At 48.4% G+C, this 23179-nt stretch overlaps 1 protein-coding gene and 1 long non-coding RNA gene across 9 annotated transcripts in view; one reads left to right on the top strand and one right to left on the bottom strand.

The window, feature by feature from the left end:
* Window positions 1–23179, bottom strand: part of PTCH1 (patched 1) — a 76081-nt gene that overhangs the window by 20141 nt on the left and 32761 nt on the right. For 7 of the 8 annotated variants that reach the window (XM_025360344.1, XM_025360341.1, XM_025360340.1 and 4 more), the window contains exons 4-15: window positions 21309–21378; window positions 21123–21214; window positions 19575–19773; window positions 19153–19274; window positions 18187–18334; window positions 16935–17066; window positions 16425–16580; window positions 15648–15746; window positions 14929–15054; window positions 6797–6915; window positions 5751–6153; window positions 4101–4410 (exon numbers count right to left, since the gene is read on the bottom strand). In XM_025360344.1, the coding sequence (XP_025216129.1) occupies window positions 4101–4410; window positions 5751–6153; window positions 6797–6915; window positions 14929–15054; window positions 15648–15746; window positions 16425–16580; window positions 16935–17066; window positions 18187–18334; window positions 19153–19274; window positions 19575–19773; window positions 21123–21214; window positions 21309–21378 (1976 nt within the window). The remainder of the gene's footprint in view (window positions 1–4100; window positions 4411–5750; window positions 6154–6796; window positions 6916–14928; window positions 15055–15647; window positions 15747–16424; window positions 16581–16934; window positions 17067–18186; window positions 18335–19152; window positions 19275–19574; window positions 19774–21122; window positions 21215–21308; window positions 21379–23179) is intronic. The other variant, XM_025360343.1, reaches the window with a different exon arrangement.
* On the top strand, window positions 471–8908 carry LOC112608439. Its single transcript, XR_003115994.1, has 5 exons — window positions 471–782; window positions 3913–4205; window positions 4317–4431; window positions 5659–6969; window positions 8879–8908. It is a non-coding gene; the product is annotated as an uncharacterized LOC112608439 (long non-coding RNA).

Genomic DNA, 23179 nt, shown 5'->3' with positions numbered 1-23179 from the left:
ACCCCTGCCCCTCCCAGCCACCTCCCAAGTAGATCTCCCAACCCCAGCAGCTCAGGAAACCACAGCTTTTGAACAAGCTGTACATGTATGGGTTGGACACGGCTAGTAAGAAGGGAGAAGGGTTTATTTCATTTCAGGACATGCCTTGGATGACTTCAAAGGCTTCAAAAAAAAATCTGGTTGCGTTAGTGCTCAGAATGGTTAAGCTCTTGGGGTCTGAAGTGAGGGGAGGGAGGGGGAGCACAGGCCCCCTTCCGTCTCTCTGAGAAGTGAAACCCTCCTTCTGACACGACTGGCTAGAGGAACAATTTGGGGATGACAGTAACGAAAGGAGGCCGTGTCGGGGTGAGCGTGGAGGGGAGACGGGACAGGAGACCACCGGGTGGGCCGCGTACCTCTCAGACACACAGTTTTCATAGGGAGGCATGCACACACACAGCACCGAGCAGATGTTATGTTATTACTGAAAGCCCTTTCTTCCTGTTTTTGAAAAAAAGTGAACCAGAGAAGAAAAATTACTGCTCCTCCTTTCCCCTCAAAAAGGGAGACCTCATCTGTTTTCCTCGCCGTAACAGTTTTCATGACGTCACGGCGCGTCCTGGGCTTTAAGCCCCTCTCCCTTAACCGGCTAATCCTGAAGACAGGCTCACGCTTGGTGAGTGTGGGGCAGCGCTGGGCATCACAGCAACCAAGGGACAGCCCCGTTACAGTTAGTCACTCCGGCTTCACACATGGAGGAACTGAGGCTTGGAGAGGGGAGCCTGGAGAAGGCCACGCAGCAGGTGAGCGTTGGACGGAGCTCAAACCCAGGCAGCAAGTCAGCAGAGGCAGACGGAGCCACTCACTGGCCTACAGTGCCGGGACACACCGTGGTACCCAAAGATGTGTCAAAGGCAGGAGTAAGACAAGCAGATTCAACTCCAGCATCAACAACATCTGGTGGCAAACAGGGTCCCCAAAATCTGAGAGCGGTTTTACGATATTCACACACAAAGACTTCTGGGACACCCGAGGGTGAAACAAAGGAAGAAAGAACCTATTTGGGGAAGTCAGCCTTGTTGGAAACTGGATTCAACTCAGAATCTACACTGCTGGTCCCTTAGGTGCCATTCACTCTACCAGGGGTTCAAAGACGAATACGAAAGAGTGATCGACTTTATGGAACAGTTAAGTTCTTTCCCCATTACTACAGTATTTTCTGATGAATCACCAAAAAGCTCAAGTAACAATGGGCTGGCCTAAGCACATGTACAAGGTACGACCCTGGACACAAAACAAGGGATAAGGTTGGGTTTCCACTGCCCCTTAGCCAGTGCTTCATATTCTAACGCACGCACACTCTAGAAAACTGTGACATTTTACTTATTTTACAGCAAATCTTAACATGTCAGCTAGAAGTTCTCCCCTTATGAATACCTTGTGCTAGTAATTATTTTCTAGTGTAAAGTTCTGGCCTAAAGGAGTAACCCCGATTGCCCATTTTCCTTCAGCTATGGAACCCCAGAAGTAAAATGTTAATCACAATTTTGTTTGCATAATCCAGTGTGAAATAAAAAGGAACACATTTGCACAAGATTTGAGGCATGATTTTGATCTGACTCCGCCTTGTTTGCATGTATGTTTTAAGATGTGACATGTGGGACAGTTTTGAAATTAACCATTATATAGTTTTAGGAGTAAAACAAATCAAAGATAAACTTTTGGAATGTTGATAAAGACCAATGAGATAACATGGTTTTAACGGGAATTCCATTAAAAACCAATGAGGCTCCCCCCATTTAAAAACCACACAAAAATGTTAGCAAGGAAAGCTGACTCAAGGCTAATTGTTTCCTTGGAGAAAATGTTCAGAGACCACATCAACCACTCAACAGGCCTGAAGAACGTGTAGGCAGCAAAGGGCTCCCGGGTATGGTCATTCTGTGTTGAGTGCTCTAGTGGACCCTGTAAGAGTCAGTCATGGAGTCCCAGGGCTGCCTGGGACCCTGACTGCTCAGCACCAATGGATCTCACTTGGTCTAGGTGTATGCCGTTCACATAGCAATCAAAACATGATTCCAATGCACCTTAAAAAAGAAATCTCAAGTCCAGCTGCTTTACATCTATAAAGGAAGAAATGTATAGAGATGATCTACAATGCTCTATAAAAAGGTTAACCCCCTGCACGGCCTTCAGACAATCCCCCTTTACCCCCTTCCCAATCCTTGCCTAGCATGCCACACTGAGCCTCCAGAGCAGTGGCCAAAGACACTGAAATACCCTCTACAGTAACCCTCCTCTGCTCAGAGACTGGCAGGGCACAGCAGATCTCTTTGTTATCTGTGGCAAGTTATTTGCATGTCTTTGGTCAATGCAGGGAAAATGAAAAGCAGGGACTCTCTCCACTGTCTCTCTTTTAACTCATTATCCCGAAAACCATTGCTTTCTAAACTAAATGTGAAAAATAAAGCTTGGAACAAATTCACGTTTGTCTCAGGAGGCTGTTAATAGATAATCATGGCATGTTCTCTTTACCTTCCTCCAAAAGGAAAGTCAAACTGAGTATACATGTAGGCAGAAAGTTCTGGTTAACACAAGTCAAGGCCAGAAGCTAGCTGTACGGAACCATCCTCCACCAACCTCAAGTTGTTGACCATTTCCTGCAAACTCTCAGGGAAACTGGCTGCCGAGTCTTTACATACAAGTGTATTGACTTCAGACCAAAAAAGGCACTTACATCTGTGTTTAAACAAGCCTAATTAAGTGGGAAATTAAGACAATCATTTGGATAATCTAAGCCAAAAAATGTTGGGGGCCATAATGATTTGGTACTCCAGTAAAAGCGTTTTTGCTTGAATTGGGTGGATAATTATCCTGATTCTCCACTTGGCTTTGCATGTGTCAACGCAGAATAAATGAACAGATGTTCTTGGAATCACTGCATACATTTCTATGCAGTTGGTCAGGAGAAAATTTAGACTTTTTTTCCCCTCCAGCTGATGAATATTTCCTAGAAACATTTCTAAGAGCAAAGAAACCAATAAAGGCACTTTATTATTTATTTATTTTTTGAGATGGAGTCTTGCTCTTGTCGCCCAGGCTGGAGTGCAGTGGTGCAATCTAGGCTCACTGCAACCTCCACCTCCCGGGTTCAAGTGATTCTCCTGCCTCAGTCTCCTGAGCAGCTGGGATTACAGGCACCCACCACCACGCCCAGCTAATTTTTGTATTTTTAGTAGAGATGGGGTTTCACCATGTTGACCGGGCTGGTCTCGAACTCCTGACCTCAGGTGATCTGCCCACCTTGGCATCCCAAAGTGCTGGGATTTACAGGTGTGAGCCACTGCACCCCACGAAGAAGGGCATTGTAAAGCAGAATTTGATTATTTATAAAATAGTGTGAAATGTGATTAAACATTTATAACTTTACTTCATGTACCAAATCACGAAATGGTCAAAATGAACCCAGCCGTAAAGTATGGAGCCTGGGTAACAGTGTGCAGGTTCGTCAGCTGTAACAAATGCAGCCCCTGCTGCGAAACGTTTATAGTGGGGGGCTGTGTATGGGTGAGGAAGGAGGACATGGGCCATCTCGGCACCTTCTGCTCCATTTTCCTGAAAACCTGAAACTGCTCTAAAAACAAAGTCAATTAGAAATAGACAAATAACTTCTTAAAGGACGGTCAAAATACGGAGTTTAAGACTATGTCCACTGCTTATCCAGCATCTCCTGGTACAGTAAGCTATAATTTGGCAATCAGTCTGGAAATCCCAGCCACACTTTGATTTCATGTGGTCACCAAACTAGCCACCATCTATCCAAGAGGAAAGCACCAGAAGCCTCGGCTCCACCTGTTACATGCTCCCCTTTTCCTAACGTGCATCTGTACCTTCCCACAGAAGCTCGTCTGAATTATCTGCATCATTTTACAGGGAAAACCCAGAGCTGGGAGGCTGCTGCAGAAACAGTCCAGGTAAGACTCTTGAGCAACTCTTACAAGTCCATGAAACACGTCAGTGTTACATTCTAATCTAACACTTTCATAATCAGGACAAAGGAACCTGTTGAAGCTGAACATGCAAAAGAGCGAAAGGACGAAAGCCATCCCACGGCGTCTTACCTTGAAGCCAGTCTCTGAAGTAGTGCAGCCACATTTTGGGAAGCTGTTTGTTTCCTTCCAACATGACGTACTTTACGTTACTGAAACTCCTGTGAAGGTCATAAAGTAAGTGCTGGATATTCGGGTAGTCTGCTTTCTGGGTGACTATATACATGTTGTAGAAAGAAAAGTATTTGAACTGTGCAGCAATAAAGTCATATTCTCTGGTTTCCCGAGGTACAATGTCCGTAAGGTCCAGCCCGTCTCTCACTCGGGTAGTCCCATAAAGGCTGACCCCCAGCAAGCCCAGAAAAAGGAAGATGACCACCACCTGGAACAGAAGAGGTACAAGGTCAGACAGATCCCAGGGAGCACCACTGACTCTGCCTGGACAAAGAGGAGCTGTCTAGTTAATACCTTGTTTGCACCACCACACTTGACCTGATTTAGCTTGTAGGGGTTGTTCTCCCATAGAAAAAGTGTAAAATCACAGTAATCGCGTTTTTGTTATTCATATATATATATATTTGTGTGTGTGTGTGTGTGTGAGAGATAGAGTCTTGTGTTGCCCAGGCTAGAGTGCAGTGGTGCCATCTCGGCTCACTGTAACCTCCACCTCCCAGGTTCAAGCAATTCTCGTGCCTCAGCCTCCTGAGTCGCTGAGATTACAGATGTGCACTACCACGCCTGGCTATTTTTTTTTTGTATTTTTAGTAGAGATGTGGATTCACCATGTTGGCCAGGCTGGTCTTGAACTCCTGACCTCAGGTGATCCACCTGTCTCGGCCTCCCAAAGTGCTGGGATTGCAGGCGTGAGCCACCACGCCCAGCCTTGTTTTGTTATTTATCTGAGTTGGGATCTCACTCTGTTTCCCAGGATGGAGTGCAGTGGCATGATCAGGGTTCACTGTTGCCTCCAACTCCTGGGCTCAAGTGATCCTCCTGTCTCAGCTGCCCAAGTAGCTAGGACTACAGGTACACAGCACCATGCCTTTTTTTTCCCTCTCTCTCTTTTGAGACAGGGTCTTACTCTCTCACCCAGGCTGGAATGAAGTGGTGCCATCACGGTTCACTGTAGCCTTGAATCCCCGGGCTCAGTGATCTTCCCACCTCAGCCTCCTAAGCAGCTGGGACTATAGGCACAGCACCATGCCCTGGCAATTTTCTGTAGAGATGGAGTTTCACCACGTTGCCTGGGCTGGTCTCGAACTCCTGGGTTCAAGCAATCCGCTGGCCTTGGCCTCCGAGAATGCTGGGATTAGGGGCGTGAGCCACACCTGTCCCTGGCTAATTTTTAAAATATTTTGTAGAGACAGGGTCGTCCTTTGTTGCCCAAGGCTGTTCTTGAACTCCCGGCTCAAGCAATCCTCCCACCTCAGCCTCCCAAAGCGCTGGGATAACAGGCATGAGCCACCGCACCTGGCAATAATCACATTTTTAAACAACCTCATTCATAAAAAGATTCGCTGCATGGTGGTTCACTCCCACGGAAGATAACCTCATTAAAATGGCCCTATGCTCTAAAAGCGTTGACTTTTGGAGGACTGAAATATATCATACTTATATGAATTTTTTTAAGGAAAAAGAAGAAAAGTAGAAGCAATCTGATGAACTCCAAAGGTTCTGTTATTTTTTTGAAGACAGGAAGAGTCTTAAGTTGTGGCGGATTACCTTGGCTTTTGGTTTCAAGAGGAAAGGAGCATAGTGCTTCTCAGCAAAAGATGAGAGCGTCCACTTGGTACAGGGGGGCTCGAGGCAGTGGAGGCTGGAGTCGGAGAACTGGGAGAGCAGGTCCCTTGTGGAGCTGGTGCTCTCCGGGCTCTGGCAGCTGAGGGTGTCCTGCGTCACGGTGACGGGCTGCACGGAGATCTCGGAGCGCGGCTCGGCGGTGGTGTAGTACACGTGTGTGTGGGGGTCGTACTCCGTGCGGAGCTGGACAGTGGACTGCATGGTAATCTGCGTTTCATGGGCAAAGCTGTGGCTGCTGTAGGGGGGTGGGGGGCTGTAGCGGGTATTGTCGCGCGTGTTGGTGTAGGCCTGAGGTTCAACCTGAATCACTCTGCTGACGCAGGGGCTGAAAGGAGGGAAGCACGATGCAATGTTATGCTGAAAGAGGGAAACGGTGCTTTCATTCTGCCATTTTCACTGCGTACGGGGAACCCATTTTACACAGCCCTGACTTGGGAAGAGAAACGTCACACTGCTGAGCTCCAGAAACATCGCCTGGCTGATAACATCATTGCCTGGTGAACTAGATAAAAGTCAGTCTGAGGAGGCCACATGGAGAACTGATCCTAAATTTGCCTTCCAAAAGCAAGTTCCATCATGACGAATCCTTCAAAGCATAATTCCAAACAAAATCAAACCACCACCAAAGAACTACACATCTTCTAGAGGGTGGTTTTCAATCTTGTTCTGCTCTAACGCGGAGATATGAAGCGCTCCCACAATTGGCAACATCAGTTCATGATGGGCAAAGGGGTCATCGGTACCAGCATCCCGAGGGCTGTGAGACTGTTCAGCGGGGGCAGGGGAGAAGGAAGCCCAGGGGACTCTGATGCCCCCCTAGGGAAGCAGCCTCTGTCCAATCTCTCCCCTGTATCCTCCACGCCAGCCCAAACCCTGTCACCCACATGCCTAAGTCCACAGGCTGAAAGAGTTGTCTCACTGCACAATTCTGCACCCAACCAAAAGGCCACAGCGGTCTGAAAACGTACCTTGTAAAACAGCAGAAAATATCCAGTCTCCTGTCCTCGCGTCGATATAAATCCATGCTGAGAATGGCAGGAAAGATGAGCAGAACCATGGCAAAATTGAACACCACTACTACTGCCGCCTGGGAACAGGGAAGAAATTCAGAGGTCACCAACACGCCTCCGCCCAGTCAGAGGTCACCAACACCCCTCCGCCCACTCAGAGGTCACCAACACGCCTCCGCCCACTCAGAGATCACCAAGACCCCTCCGCCCACTCAGAGGTCACCAACACGCCTCCGCCCACTCAGAGGTCACCAAGACCCCTCCGCCCACTCAGAGGTCACCAACACGCCTCCGCCCACTCAGAGGCCACCAACACCCCTCCGCCCACTCAGAGGTCACCAACACCCCTCCGCCCAGAGGTCACCAAGACCCCTCCGCCCACTCAGAGATCACCAACACGCCTCCGCCCACTCAGGGGCCACCAATACCCCGCCGCCCAATCAGAGGTCACCAACACGCCTCCGCCCAGTCAGAGGTCACCAACACCCCTCGCCCACTCAGAGGTCACCAACACGCCTCCGCCCAGTCAGAGGTCACCAACACCCCTCGCCCACTCAGAGGTCACCAACACCCCTCCGCCCACTCAGAGGTCACCAACACGCCTCCGCCCAGTCAGAGGTCACCAAGACCCCTCCGCCCACTCAGAGGTCACCAACACGCCTCCGCCCACTCAGGGGCCACCAACACGCCTCCGCCCAGTCAGAGGTCACCAAGACCCCTCCGCCCAGAGGTCACCAAGACCCCTCCGCCCACTCAGAGGTCACCAAGACCCCTCCGCCCAGTCAGAGATCACCAACACGCCTCCGCCCACTCAGGGGCCACCAACACGCCTCCGCCCACTCAGGGGCCACCAATACCCCGCCGCCCAATCAGAGGTCACCAACACGCCTCCACCCAATCAGAGGTCACCAACACCCCTCCGCCCACTCAGAGGTCACCAACACCCCGCCGCCCACTCAGAGGTCACCAACACCCCTCTGCCCACTCAGAGGTCACCAACACCCCTCCGCCCACTCAGAGGTCACCAACACCCCTCCGCCCAGAGGTCACCAACACGCCTCCGCCCACTCAGAGATCACCAACACGCCTCCGCCCACTCAGGGGCCACCAACACCCCTCCGCCCAGTCAGAGGTCACCAATACCCCGCCACCCAATCAGAGGTCACCAAGACCCCTCCGCCCAGAGGTCACCAACACCCCTCCGCCCAATCAGAGGTCACCAACACCCCGCCGCCCAATCAGAGGTCACCAACACGCCTCCACCCAGAGGTCACCAACACCCCGCCGCCCAATCAGAGGTCACCAACACGCCTCCACCCAATCAGAGGTCACCAACACCCCGCCGCCCAATCAGAGGTCACCAACACCCCGTCGCCCACTCAGAGGTCACCAACACCCCGCCGCCCACTCAGAGGTCACCAACACCCCTCCCCCTAGAGGTCACCAACACCCCTCCGCCCACTCAGAGGTCACCAACACCCCTCCGCCCACTCAGAGGTCACCAAGACCCCTCCGCCCACTCAGAGGTCACCAAGACCCCTCCGCCCACTCAGAGGTCACCAACACGCCTCCGCCCACTCAGAGATCACCAACACGCCTCCGCCCAGTCAGAGGTCACCAACACGCCTCCGCCCAGTCAGAGGTCACCAACACGCCTCCGCCCAGTCAGGGGTCACCAACACGCCTCCGCCCAGTCAGGGGTCACCAACACGCCTCCGCCCACTCAGGGGTCACCAACACGCCTCCGCCCAATCAGAGGTCACCAATACCCCGCCACCCAATCAGAGGTCACCAACACACCTCCACCCAATCAGAGGTCACCAACACCCTTCCGCCCAATCAGAGGTCACCAACACCCCTCTGCCCAATCAGAGGTCACCAACACCCCTCTGCCCAGAGGTCACCAATACCCCTCCGCCCAATCAGAGGTCACCAATACCCCTCTGCCCAATCAGAAGTCACCAATACCCCTCCGCCCAATCAGAGGTCACCAATACCCCTCCGCCCAATCAGAGGTCACCAATACGCCTCCGCCCAGAGGACCACTTCGAAAATAAAGATGCTTTTAAATAGTATTTTTCTTTCCCTTTCCTCTTGACGTGTTTGAAACTATGACAGATGTTAAGAGGTTCTTTTGCTACATCATTAAGAGCCGATGTGACAAGCATAGTCTTGACTATTTCTGGGCCTTTCTATCTCTAATAATTCCATGAACCGGTAAGGCACACCTGGGAACTAAACTACTAACGTGTTGCAGTAACCTAACCAAACCGAATCCACAAAGGCGGAACAGAGAGCACGCTCCAGACAGAATGTAAAACAAACAGAAGCATTTCCCTTGCAGAATGCTTCCAAGAGGTCACGCGACCCTGATTTTACAGTTAAACATTTTTATATAAAGTGGATCGAGTATATCAAAATGTCCCCCTTTAAAACAGGAAATACCATTTCGCACGTGTCCCCTGAGGTTTTCATAGGCAAATTCCAAACAGCCTCTGGAGTAGCCAGTGGGGTGTGAGAGCAAGAAACACAGAAGGCCAAGGAGAGTTAAGCAGAAAGAAATTCCTGTGTGTGATTATAGTAGGCAGAATAAGTAAGTATAGATTCAAAAGTCACTCTATAACCTAGAATAAACACAGGGCTAGATTCTGCAGTGTGTTGGCAAATCTCCTGCTGACCTAGTAAATATTACAAAATTGGGCTGTTAATAGAGGAAGCCAACAGAGGCCAGTGGAAAGTCGACCTAGCTTGGAAGGGCACGGCAGAGGGGGCACCACAGAGAAACCCACTGGCGGCACTGAGGAGCCAGGACATTGACAGACGTGGCTTTGAAAATAAAAAACGAGGCCAGGCACGGTGGCTCACGCCTGTTATCCCAGCACTTTGGGAGGCCGAGGCGGGTGGATCATGAGGTCAGGAGATCGAGACCATCCCCGCTAACATGGTGAAACCTCGTCTCTACTAAAAACACACATAAAAATTAGCTGAGCGTGGTGGCGGGCGCCTGTAGTCCCAGCTAGTCGGGGGGCTGAGGCAGGAGAATGAACCTGGGAGGTAGAGGTTGCAGTGAGCCAAGATTGCACCACTGCACTCCAGCCTGGGTGACAGAGCGAGACTCTGTCTCAAAATTAAAAAAAAAAAAAAAAAGAAAATAAAAAATGAGGCTTCTCAAAGAACTGCTTAGTTCACAAACCTCAAATTGATAAACGTCCTAGGGTGGGGAAAGAAAACCTGCTGTAACTGGCGCCTAACACAATCGAGGGAGAACTCCCACAAAGGGCTTTGGATGGGAATTGTGAGTTTATGCTCAACGTAAACCAGCAAGCCTGAGTTCTGGAGAGATGTCTTCTAATAATTAATTCCCTGTCAAGAGTCTTCTAAAAACGACCTAACCTCTTTCTTCTTGGTCTATCTTAAAAATCCTTCATCAATTGAAAAATATGAAGCATGTTAGCTTACCACTCTCATGTATGTAAGACCTGTCTGATAGGCCTACACAAATAAGCTCATCACCACTGTGACAGGAGAATTCACCTGAGAGAGAGATCTTTTAAAAAGAAAAATCCAGTACTGTGCTGGGTGCTGAAGACACAAAGATAAGAAAAATCCTACTCTCAATTCTCACAGAGCAAGACCTATACGCAAATGACAATCCCAAATGATGGATGGCCTCATAAAGGCAGGTGCCAGGCTGCAGAACAGCTCAGTGGGGTGTAGGGGTGATCAGTCAAGGCAGGCTTTCTGGGAGAGGCCTCAGCAGGGTTTAGAGGATGATAAAGAGGGCCGGGCACGGTGGCTCACGCCTGTAATCCCAGCACTTCGGGAGGTCAAGGCAGGAGGATCACTTGAGGTTGGAGTTTGAGACCAGCCTGACCAACATGGGGAAACCCCCATCTCTACTAAAAATACAAAGTTAGCCAGGCGTGATGGCGCGTGCCTAAAATCCCAGCTACTCGGGCAGCTGAGGCAGAAGAATCGCTTGAACCCAGGAGGTGGAGGTTGTGGTGAGCCGAGATCGCACCACTGCACTCCAGCCTGGGCAACAAGAGTGAGGCTCCACCTCAAAAAAATAAAAAATAAAAACAAAAAAAGAAAAAGAAAAGAAAAAGAGGTCAGTCAGGAGCAGGGGAATGGTAGGTGCTCCCTGTGAAGAAAACACAGACTGTGCAAGAGGACACACCTGGCTCAGGCACCTCAGTCCGGCTGGGGTTTGAGATTCACTTTGGGGAAGAGAAAGGAGAAGCTATGAAGATCAGGTCATTCATGCCTGATTCACAGCAAGCAGGGGGTGCTCGCTGCTGTTGACAGTATTACCTGATAACGTCCCCCAAGTGCAGTCAAGTCACCTGCCTGAGGTTATCCAGTAAATCAGACCAAAGCCCCCAGCCCAGCTGAGAACCAGGAGTTTTGTGAGATCTGGTCCCTTACTGAGAGGATGTCGGTGGACGGGGTTAGGATCCATGACCGTGAGACAGCAGGAGATGGCAAGAACAGGTAGGATGCTAACGGAGATCTTCCAGGAGCATGTAATCCTGAGGGCCGAATCCTTTCAGCTTTTACAATCAGTCATGTTTAGAATTGAGGAGCGGAATGTAGAGAAGAGACCCTGGGCATCCCGGTTTGGACAGGTGTTCATGAGGATGAGGAGAGCAGAGGTTTGTGACACACAGGGAGCCCCACGGGTGCAGGGATGGGCACCTGCCAGCCACACCCACCACCACAGAGGTTGGGCAGCTTCTCGGCTACCAGGCCTCATCGGTCAGAGAAGCCTGCTGCTGGGCACCTTGCTCTGTGTCCGTGACGGAAGTTAAGAGATGAGAGAAGAACGCCAAGCGGTGTCCCATCTAACTGACTTTCTCATAACCTACTACATGTATGGGGGAGTATTTTCTCAACGCCAGCTTCCCAGATGGACACCAAAATAGTGAAATAACCAGCAAGGGCTGCTCAGAAAGCGAAAAGGGTTGTCGCAAGGGCAAGAGAGTGAAGTAAACCAGAGAAGATGATGGGGGTGATATTGTAACTGTGAATCAATTCTAGTTATTGTGCTCATAGGAAATGGCCCATCCCCTCAAAGCAGCTAAGGCTGGGACATGTGCAGAGAAGGTTCCAGTCAAACCCTCCTAGACCAGATAGAACAACAAGGGTTCTGTTCTGCGAGTTTTCATTGAAGAATAAACACTACTGGGCTACCAGCAAGCCCTAGTTAATTACAAAGAATTACAGCTGGTGCCAGTGATTCCTGGTGTAGAGGTGGCATTTAGGCAGATAGATAAAGGCTGATGAGGTTTAAGACAGTTTCTTTGTGGAAAAAAATGTCTAATTATTCGGTCAGTCTACAAAATTGGAGTTTTATATGGAAAATTCTGAAGGTAATGCAGGTTTACTATTGGACAGAACCACCTTGAGTCACTCCCTTTTGAAGTTTAATTTGTGGCATCTTGCAAATATAAACACAACTGAATACCCAGAGTCAAACCTGATAGTGTTCACCAACAGAAAGAGAAGCTACATAATGGCTAAATTTGAGGGTCAATACATTTAAAACAGAACCAGGGAAAATCTTCTGATGGCCACTGCAAATACCACTGCAAGCTCGCTCTCTTCCTTGCATTTTCTTTCTTTTTGAGACGGAGTCTTGCTCTGTCACCCAGGCTGGAGTGCAATGGCACGATCTTGGCTCACTGCAACCTCCGCCTCCTGGATTCAAGCAATTCTCCTGCCTCAGCCTTCCAAGTAGCTGGGATTACAGGCATGCACCACCATGCCCAGCTAATTTTTTATTTTCAGTAGAGATGGGGTTTCTCCATGTTGGTCAGGGAGGTCTTGAACTCCGACGTCAGGTGATCCGCCTGCCTCAGCCTCCCAAAGTGCTGGGATTACAGGTATGAGTCACCGTGCCCAGCAATCTTTTTTTTTTTTTTGACAGAGAATGAACCAGTGTCACGGGGAGGCATTCTTTAATAAGATGAGGACTCTTGGAAACTATAGTTGCAATTTTCTACAGTGATACTGCGGTGGTTTGAAAGAGAAACACAAAAAACAATAGTACTCATTTTCGTCTCTGTAAGGTGCTTACCTTGGGAGAACTTAACGCACTGGATTTTCTACAAGGCTACTCCTCCTAAGGAAACCTCATGTAGCGTTTCAGACCACCATACCATAGGGTGTCGTTAAAGGACAGTCGGCCTCGATGAGCCATCAGTATGTACTGAGAGAGCAGAGGAGAGAATGAGAGAGAAAAGAAGAAAAGAAGGAGTGTGAGCAGGTACAGAAAGACAGTGAGCAAAAAGGCAAGCAGAAAAGAAGGGGAGAGGAGAGAGAATGGGGAGACAGGGTCCCATGACTGAAAGACTCTAGAACAGTTTCTCAATACCAGCACCTGCTGCACATGAAATGAGACTGGGGTACCACAGGGTGCTGAGCAGACACATGCCTGCGCACAAAGGCATTCTACAACTTCAGCTGCGCTGCGAGTCTGGCTCACCTTTCATGCCACTGAGCAATCAGAGAGTTTCCTTGTCCTGTGCTTTGGTTCGAGCGTCAGATCTGAACATTATTCATTGATTCACTATTTTTACTTCTATGTAGATTTATAATACAAATAAACTCTGTTTTCTTTTCTTTTTGTGTTTCTTTCAGGGCTGGCGGTTATGGCCATTGGCATAGAATCTTTTATCCAACTGTGCCTCACACTAAAGACTAAGGATGCCTCGATTCTCAAACCCAGTAGGATCAGTAGTTGCCCAGGCCTCTTGGTATCTAGCGAAATGACATTCAAATACGTGATTGATTGGTTCATCGTGTAAGACAAACGTAAAAGAGTAGGAAAGAGCTAAACATATTGACAAAACATAAACAGAAACCAGATGCATGACTGGTCAATTTTTCTTCCTGCTCGCATCTGCAAGAGCTCTTGGTGAGTAGCGTAAAGCTGTGTGAGTGCACTGGGCATCGTAACAGCAGGCTAAAAAGTGACACAGATGTCGTTTCCTTTAAAAACCTGGCCAGCTTGAGAATTATATATCATGTCTTCACAGAGAAGAAAGGGGAAACAATCGAGGTTTTAAAATTTGAAATTAATTCACAAAACCCCAATAACATCTTGGGACATCAAAACTCCAGGCCACTTTGGGCTCCAGAAGACCATGGCACAAACTGGTGACGTCTCTGCTCTATCAGCCGCAGTAACTCATTTTAGGATTCCTATGCGTTTCAAGTAGCTCAAGGGCAAGGTCAGTAATTTACTCCAGGCACAGGACTACAGCTCTATCCCCATCCCAGGGAACTGTCCGTGCTTCCAATTCACAGAAGCCGAGTCTCTGATTAGAAAATATCCTGACGGCCTCTGGAGGTGACAGCCTGGTCTGGAAGGAGAGGACAAGTCCTGAGGGGCCCACGTGCTCCGCATGGGAAGTGCGAGGGACTGAGAATCTGCTTGGGCAGCCTGAGAGGGGAGCAGGGGACCAAAAGGAAAGAGAAGAGGGGACAGGAGAGACTGTGGAGGCCAACTTAGGAAAGGGAGGTGGAAAGCGAGGGCCCGCCGAGGAGCACCCTGCAGGAAATTCTCCACGGCAGCCTGGCCAGTCCGTGGTCCTGCAGTGCCGTCTGACGTGCGACCTCAGCTTAATACTGTCTTGGGTTGGGGCTGCTTTGGCAAAAGCAAAAGAAAAGGTGGCCTGTTTGGGATGAGGTGGGCAGCGGGAGAGGGGGTAAGCACAGGTACTGGGAGTGGTGTTTGAAAGCAGGGCACGGCCCAGAAGCTGGCTGCAGCACTGGTGACCCCAGAGGGCAACACAGAGTAGCCCCAAAAGCCACGTATAAAGGACAGGGCCACTCTATAAGGCAACAGGCATCTGGGCTTCACAGTGATAGGAAAGAAAAACTCCAGAAGTGCTGAGTTTTTTGGAGGGAGTGTCAGGGTTATAAGCTTAAAGAAGCATCCACCCAGTTAAACAGAGCCTCAAACACAGGCATTTCTATTTCACTTCATAAGTAACTGAAGTGCCTTAGCAGAGACCGCAGACATGGGATGCTGGAAGTCAGTGCCCCGCTCAGGATCACCGTAGCCTTCATCACCAGAAGCTCACCTGGAGGGAGAACGCCCGCAGAGCGGGAATCGGGATTAACGCGGCCATGAAGAAGGCTGTGACGTTGCTGATGGACGTGAGGGCCACGCTGGCTCCTGTGCGCTTCAGGCACTCCCCGGTCCTGTCCTGGGAATAAGAAACCACAGCACTGAGAGCTGCACTGGACAGGGTCCCCTTGGAGCACAGACTGTGTGAGCAGATACGTGGCAGAGTAACACAACTGTAGCTTATCATGCTGGCATTAGGGGAAGAGAAAGAGCCACCTGCCTTGCCCCCTAACACCAGCATTATTCAGTACTATCTACAGAGTCATGAATTCCTCATGGTTATTACCATCCAGAGCAGAAAGCTGCAAGATAATGACTTAACGCTTAAGTATAATTTTAAAAGGGAGTGGAGCGAGGTGATGGCTAAGTGACGGACATCTCCAGAGAAGCAAAAGCAGCCTCTGGAGAGGTATGGCAGCTGGGGGTAAAGTGTCACACTAAAATAAACACCCATATTCCCAAAGGCACCCCAAATGCAGCTCTTGGGACGTCTCATAGCAAATACATGTCTGGAGGGTCTTCCAGCTGATTTCATTGCCTGGCAGCCAGTGGCACATCATCTGACATAGGACTGAAATCTTTCCTGGGCCAGACTGAGGAAAATTAAAGGACAAATAGAAATAGGGGAAGCTGCTATGTCCCCAAAGCTCTCGTCTTTTGCTTTCGCATTACCTCAAAAGGGATTCTTTTATTCTGTCCGGTTTCACTGAAGGCGTGGGCCAGAAGAAAAACGTCATCCACACCAACACCAAGAGCAAGAAATGGCAAAACCTACCACAAAAACAGAGGATGCTGGCATTAGACACGTGAGATCCAATTCAGAGGATTCTAAAGCTAGTTAGGACACTGCCACCAGCGCCTGACAGCTCCCAAAGCAGAGCTTCGTGACCTCATGGTGAAGAATTCACCCGACATCCCAAAGCCTAGCAGTTTAGCTCACAGAAGAGCTTGCACGTTTCTACTTTGAAGGTCTGTGTACTATCATTTTTTTAGGCTAGTACATGAGAAGGAATCTAACTCGTTTAAGCAACGATTCGCAGAGTGTGGTCCACGGACCAGCATCACTGGGAACTGCCCGGAAGTACATTCTCAGCCCCAGCCCCAGACTTACCGAGAAACCCCAGGGGTGGGGCCTGGCAATCTGAGCTTTCACAAGCCCTGCAAGCCATGCCAATGCCCATCAGAGTTGGAGAGCCACAACCCTGGTCAATGACATACATTCCTATCCGCGAAGTGTCTCTACTAACCAGTAAGCCCAACAGACTTCCCACCCACTGCCCTCAGGGCGGACAGCATCAAGAGACAGCATCTCCCTGAGGCCAGTAGCATCCTAGTGGAAAAGGCTGCAAGACCCTTCTGGTGAGAAGGACACACAGAAGGCTGGCTGGGCCGAGCCTGGGGGACCGGGGCGTTTGTCAACGGACAGCGGATGAATGGCTCCTTTAGTACCTGAGTTGTTGCAGCGTTAAAGGAAATTCCGATCAATGAGCACAGGCCCAGTCCTGCAGCCACTGACAGTGCAACCAGCAGGACGCCAGCCAGCCCCACGGCACCCTGGGACTTGGAGCAGTCCCAGCGCAGCATGGTTAGACAGGCATAGGCGAGCTGCAAGCAGAACAATGGGGCACAGAACAAAAGCCGAACATTAGAATGTGTCGGGATTCTAATGTTTCCCCCCACCCATCACCCCAAATCAAAAGGCAGAACTTACGAAATCCAACAACAACAAAACTTGACATCAAGGACGTCACATAAAATGATAGGAGTCAAAGGTAGGCCAACGGCAAATGGGAAAAACGCTTTACACGACCACTTTTAGACCACTGTGACGCCACGCTCTCTGTCCCGGATGCACGTGGATGTTAAGAGCAGTTAAGAAGCAGGAGCGGTCATGGAAAAGTAAAGACTAAAACAACCAAACCAAACTCCAGCCCCCCCGAGCATGGCAGTGAGCATTACCATGAGTAAGTAGCCGCTGGCCACGCGGATGACACTGACGTCAGAGAAGGATTTCAGGATGTCGTCCAGGGTCGTGGTGGTGAAGGAAAGCACCTTTTGAGTGGAGTTCTGTGCGACACTCTGATGAACCACCTGTGGTCACAACAGAAGGTGAAATGCCCAAATGCAATGAACGCTTCACAAGCCTCGACAGCACAGACCTCAGGTGACACAGCCCAGCCCTTCTTTTATTCTGATGCATTTTTTTTTTTTTTTTTTTTGAGACGGAGTCTCGCTCTGCCGTCCAGGCTGGAGTGCAGTGGCCGGATCTCAGCTCACTGCAAGCTCCGCCTCCCGGGTTCACGCCATTCTCCTGCCTCAGCCTCCCGAGTAGCTGGGACTACAGGCGCCTGCCACCTCGCCCGGCTAGTTTTCTGTATTTTTTAGTAGAGACGGGGTTTCACCGTGTCGGCCAGGATGGTCTCGATCTCCTGACCTCGTGATCCGCCCGTCTCGGCCTCCCAAAGTGCTGGGATTACAGGCTTGAGCCACCGCGCCCGGCTCTGATGCATTTTTTAAAAAGCTCTACGTGATTCCAGGGCAGGGAGGGAAGCTGAACTTGGGCTAACATTAAAGAACCCTGTTTTAGGACAAGGGCCATGGCTAATCAGCGGCAGTGGGTGCTGCTGAGGGCCGGTGTTGCTGGAGTACACGCCGAGTGCTGTACTCACTGCAGGGCTGAGACTGCTCATCTCTTCTCTGTAACTTCACAATCGACTTGCGGTCCCATCAGCTCCCCCCTAATCCAAAACAACCCATTCGTACGGCCCTCCTCCCCCTGTTCATTTGCTGGCCACTTTTAAAAGGTCACATGCAGCCTGGCAGAGGTCACTGCTTGGGAAACAAAGGCCAGCTCCTGTCACATGACCTGGCCAAGGGGCCTGCAGCTGTGAACAGATTCTATGCCTTGCTAATGTTTTCCAGACACCTTTGCTAACCAAGTGTTTTTTTAAACACTGTTAGGTGCTTTAGTTCTGCAGTTCACAGCCGGTTACTAAACATGTCTGAGGGCACCCCAATTAGAACTAGTCTCTTCGATATCATCCTAGGATTTTCAATATCAAAGAAGAGGAAAAAAGTTTCCATGCCATCAAGTTCCCGGAATTGCAACATTTTGAAAATAAAGTGAATGGAAAGAAATGTTTTAAATAATGGTGAAAACGAAGAACTGCGTAACCAGCGAGTCTGCAGGCCGATTCGAAGGTGGGTTTACCTCCACATACGTCCTCTGCCAGGCCTCCAGGATGGCTGCCGCCTTGTCCTCATTCCAGTTGATGTGTGAGACATACTCGTACCCCTTGAAGTGCTCGTACATTTGCTTGGGAGTCATTAACTGGAACATGGTCTGCAGGGCGTGGGCGCTGTGGCACAGTCCAAGGGAAGGCACGTCATCAGTATGCCCCGGAAGCCATTTCCACTGCCTCAAATCCCCAGCCAGCTCCCCCAACTCACTGGCTGCAATTCTCTTCCTTCTCCGTGAGCACATGTTTCCATTAAAATGGAACCAGGATGGTTATTTTATTTAATAGATTGATGTACCATATTAAAGGTGTAACCTTACAAACCTTCTACAGATAGACCCCAAAATTAAATTAATAGGCAATTTCCTTTCACAGTTTCCATTCCATGAAACAGGAAGGGGAGAGGAGCAGATAGCTTGAGCAGATACACCGGGCTCAGCGAAGCATACTCGCTGTGCAGAAATCCCAGACGACGGCGTTCCCAGGGGAGGAATCTTACACAAAACGCCAGACACCTGACTGACCAGAGTCCACAAGTGCACAAAGGATAATTCTTATTGAGCCGCTGGCTCTTCGTCTTTTCCTTTAACAGTCTGACACTGTGCAGCTTGCACCATGAACTCTCTCTGACCAGTGTCTCCCGGCCTACTTTACACCTGCCCCCCTTCTCTACATAATGGGCCGATCTCCTGAAATCCTACGGTCAGGAACTACGGTCTTGATGAAAACTACAAATCCATTCTTGAAAAATTCCCCACAAGGTGCTTTTTCAAGCTGTTGCAGTCTGCTAGTATTTCTTAATATTCTAGGACGCCACCCAGCTAGCAAGGATAACGGTTTAAGTATTAACACAAATACACTTGCTGATGTCAGGAGGGAAGTGGCTTTTGAAGAAAGGAAGATGAGAGGGCATAGATTGTCTTCGGGAGCTGGCTTACCTGACGAGTTTTCCAGTGCTGTTCTTGACTGTGCCACCCACAATCAACTCCTCCTGCCAGTGCATATACTTTCGGGATAAGCCATGACATCCACCATTCAAAACAAGGGCCATATCAAGAGGCTAAAATAAAAAGACAGCCACATAATTACGGGAATTAGTAGGCAGGTCACATGCCTTGTTAAAATCCAGTGCATTAAGGGCTTGTGTGTCTCAGAGAGAACATTAATAGCTGGGCTAATGAGAGGCGTATGGCAAATCTTACAGCAAAATTTAGCTCTATAAACAAACTTAGTTCCGTAGACAAAGACGATCGTGGAGAATGAAATGTTAAAAATGAAAATAATAAAGTGAACGATGAATGGACACAAAAAAGTGTTTTGCTCTCCACCCCTTCTGAGCACGCTCACTGCTGACACTCACTTTGGTTGAATTTTTGTTGGGGGCTGTGGCTGGGCAGTCTGGATCGGCCGGATTGAGGCAGGGGCGGTCCATGTAACCATGACCAACCTCAGCCTTATTCAGCATTTCCTCCCAGCTGTCCACTTGATAGTTTATTTTCTTTAACTCTTCTAGGAATTCCAAAGGGTCGAAGTTTGTCCATCGCAAAGGAGGTTTACCTCTGCGAAAGAAATCAGCAGACGAGACCATGAAAAGAGCCTTCTAAAGCCATCGTAAAGTCACAGGGCTGCACCCACTGCATCCGCCTTGTAGGAGGCTCCTGGCAATGCTGCAATTTTGGGACTCTGGCATCAAAACAAATGCTCCTTTCCAGCATATCTGCATGCAAACTTAGGTCAGGAAAATAATTCATGACTGAAGATGCTAAGCAGAGAGAGGACTCATAAATTAATGAGGGCATTGAACAATCTTTAACTGCTGATATTGTATATTTAATATCTACAGACAAAATTAGCCAAAAGACAGATCCAAAATTAATTTTGTTTTTAAAAGAGGGCGTCACAATGTCAAATTAGCACTTGGCAGCCTAATAAATGCTTTGTAAATGTCATCAATCAAAATATTTGATCTCTGCTACCTTTAACAATTCCATACTTATGAGCGCTCTCTGACAGCCTGGCAATGGAGTGGGCAAGCCCCCTGCGGCCTCTGCCATCACCACCATCACAGCCACTTCCCCCCACACTCACTTTTGAATTTGTGCTGTTGACAGACCAGAAAGGCTTTTGGCTGCCTGTTATGTGGTTCAAACCACACTGTAGCTGCTTAACCAGGCTGAAGTCATTATTCGGAATCTCCCAACCAGAAAACACAAAACCCCTTATTTCCCATCTAAAACTGTACACTGAAGGTCAGGGGATGGCCACTGCAAATTGCTTTTGCAGATACGTGCAAGCCAGGACAGAAACAATAACCCAAGCTCTCACTCTTGCATAATTAACTGAAAATGTCTATGCTGATTAACAATTATTATCTAAATGATGCGGTATATATAATATCCAACTGCTAAACGGTGAAGTGTTCCCTACCGTGGCCTTCAGAGATACTGGATTTTCCCCTTAAATGCCATTAGTGTGATCTGAAGAAAGGTTAGCATTTTACTTCACAGGAAGATCTCAGACTTAAAATATTTCGTTCTGATGTGTACCCACTAATAAAGTATCTCCTTAAGAAATAAGTGTCTAAATGCCTAGTCTTCAAAACTACAAACATTTTAAAGAGTTAAAAAATCACACGTACTCTGCAATAATTTGCATTTTATTTGCATATAAATAGGTTGGTAAAAGTGAATGAAATTTAATGACGCCTACAGAACTGTTTTTTGAAAAGAGAAAAAACATTCTGCTGAAATCCCCTCTCCCCCGACTATTCACTCAAAAAATGCACATGGAATTTCAATGTTTTTATTTCTTGTTCAAAACCGAAATGGAACAAGCAATGATAAGCAACATCAGAAACACTGAGTCCTAGAGAAGTCACAGACATCAGAAAGCGCGATCACACACTTACAGGAGGTACGCTGTCCCAGACTGTAATTTCGCCCCTTCCCAGAAGCAGTCCAAAGGTGTAATAATCAAACAAGGGTAAAGATACTCTATTATCTGTCGAAGTTAAAAAGAAGAGGCCACGCGTTAGGTTCAGGCATAACTACTGGGGTGTTCCTGAGAAATTTTTGCCAACAAGAAGAAAATGTACCTGATCCATGTAACCTGTTTCTGTGATAAGCTCTCCGGATTTGTAACACAAATGTTCCAACTTCCACTGCCTAATAAAACGAAAAGCAGAGACAAACATTTCTCACCGGAAGGTAAGAAAATGAGTGCAAATTCGGAATGACAGAACATATAAAAAGAACTGCAATTTCGATCACTTTTAAGCATCTGTCAAAACGAGCAGCGCTTTTGCCAAGTAGAGACCCAGCAAGCTTGCTTTAATGAATAGATAATACTCAATCGTAATTAACATGTAGGGTGTTTATGTAAATGAATGCTACCAAAGTACTTGAAAAGTCTTGTTTTCTTAAGTGTTCTCCCAATAATCTTGTTTACACCATTAATCTGCTTTTCTACATACATTAAACAACTTCAGGGCAGCCCAGCTGAATTATCACAAATTCAAAATAGGTGGGGATTAAATTAGGTTTGCAAAGTATTGACACATATTCAGGTGCGGAGGTGTTTTACTGGCAGATCATGTCCTGAATGGGTAGTGTTTAAAATGAACGCTTCTGCTCTTAACCATTAACATTATAAACAACAACATGTGCCAGGTGGGTCACATTCTAACTTCACAGTCTCTTCTATTCCTATCGTACAGAAACGTGAATAAATATACAGATCGAGAATTAATTTGGGGCTGGGTGCTGCAGCTCACGCCTGTAATCCCAGCGCTTTGAGAGGTGCAGGCAGGAGGACAGCATGAAGCCAGGAGTTTGAAACCAGCCTGGGCAACAAAGTGAGACCCTAGCTCTACTATAAATGAATGAATGAGTGAGTGAATAAATAAACTTAAAAAATTAGCTGGGCGCAGTGGTGCACGCCTGTCGTCCCAGCTCCAAACAGGAAATTACTTGAGCCTGGGAGGCTGAGGCAGTGAGCTGTGATCGTGCCACCACACTCCAGCCTGGGCAACAGAGAGTGACCCTGTCTTTACAAAAAAAATGAAAAACAAATTGCCAGGCGTGGTGCCACACGTATATAGTCCCAGCTACTTGGGAGGCAGAGGTGGGAGGATCACTTGAGCCCAGGAGTTCGAGGCTGCAGTAAGCTATGATTGCTCCACTGCACTCTAGCCTAGATGAGCAAGATCCCATCTCTCAAAAACAAACAAACAAACAAACAAAAATTAATCTGGAGTTTTATTGTCTCTAGAAAAGCGTTATATACACCCATATCTTTCCAAGTGTGTTAGGAAGATCAGTCTAACTGAAAAAAAAAGAAGAAGAAAAAGAAAAAAGAAAAGAAAATTTGAAAGCGGTGGGGATGGAAAAGTCCAAGGGAAGAAAAAAAAAAAAAAGTAAAAACCTCCCTCCCAACTGCTCTATTATTGGCCTCCTAAGGCAGGACTGTCTTCACCCCCGGAGCTTACTGCGTCCTCTTCCCTGTGCCTTCCTATCTGTCTCTCAGCGCCCTGTTGAAATGTCACCCCCGTTAAGCTTGTTGAAAATGACCCCTTTCTCCTGAACTCTAGAGCCCTGGCTGGCCAGATCTCCTGCGCAGCTGTCATGGGGACCGCCCACGTTTGCTCTGTCCATGTCTGTCTATACTCATGTCTTTCCTCTCTTTGAGAGCTGTGCCTAAGTTACCCATCTCTCCTCCATCCTCCACCCAGCCACCCATCCATGGACATATTTCTATTGTAATTCTACATAGCAGCAACATAGAATATCCAGCATGAGCTGGTTCTCAGTTTCTGTTACTTGATCAGCTCTCATCTACACTTGCTTGAGAAGGGCATCATTGTGCATTAGAAAAACTAACGGGCTTGAGGCCAGAAAAAGGCTTTGAAACCTGGCTCTCTCATTTCATAACTGCATGAACTTGGACAAATGCTCTAATTAGTCTAAT

The sequence above is a fragment of the Theropithecus gelada genome, chromosome 15 (genome assembly GCF_003255815.1).
Source record: "Theropithecus gelada isolate Dixy chromosome 15, Tgel_1.0, whole genome shotgun sequence".
Taxonomy (NCBI): Eukaryota; Metazoa; Chordata; class Mammalia; order Primates; family Cercopithecidae; genus Theropithecus; species Theropithecus gelada.
Note: the sequence above shows the minus strand (reverse complement) of the source record. Positions and strands in the feature narration are given on the sequence as shown.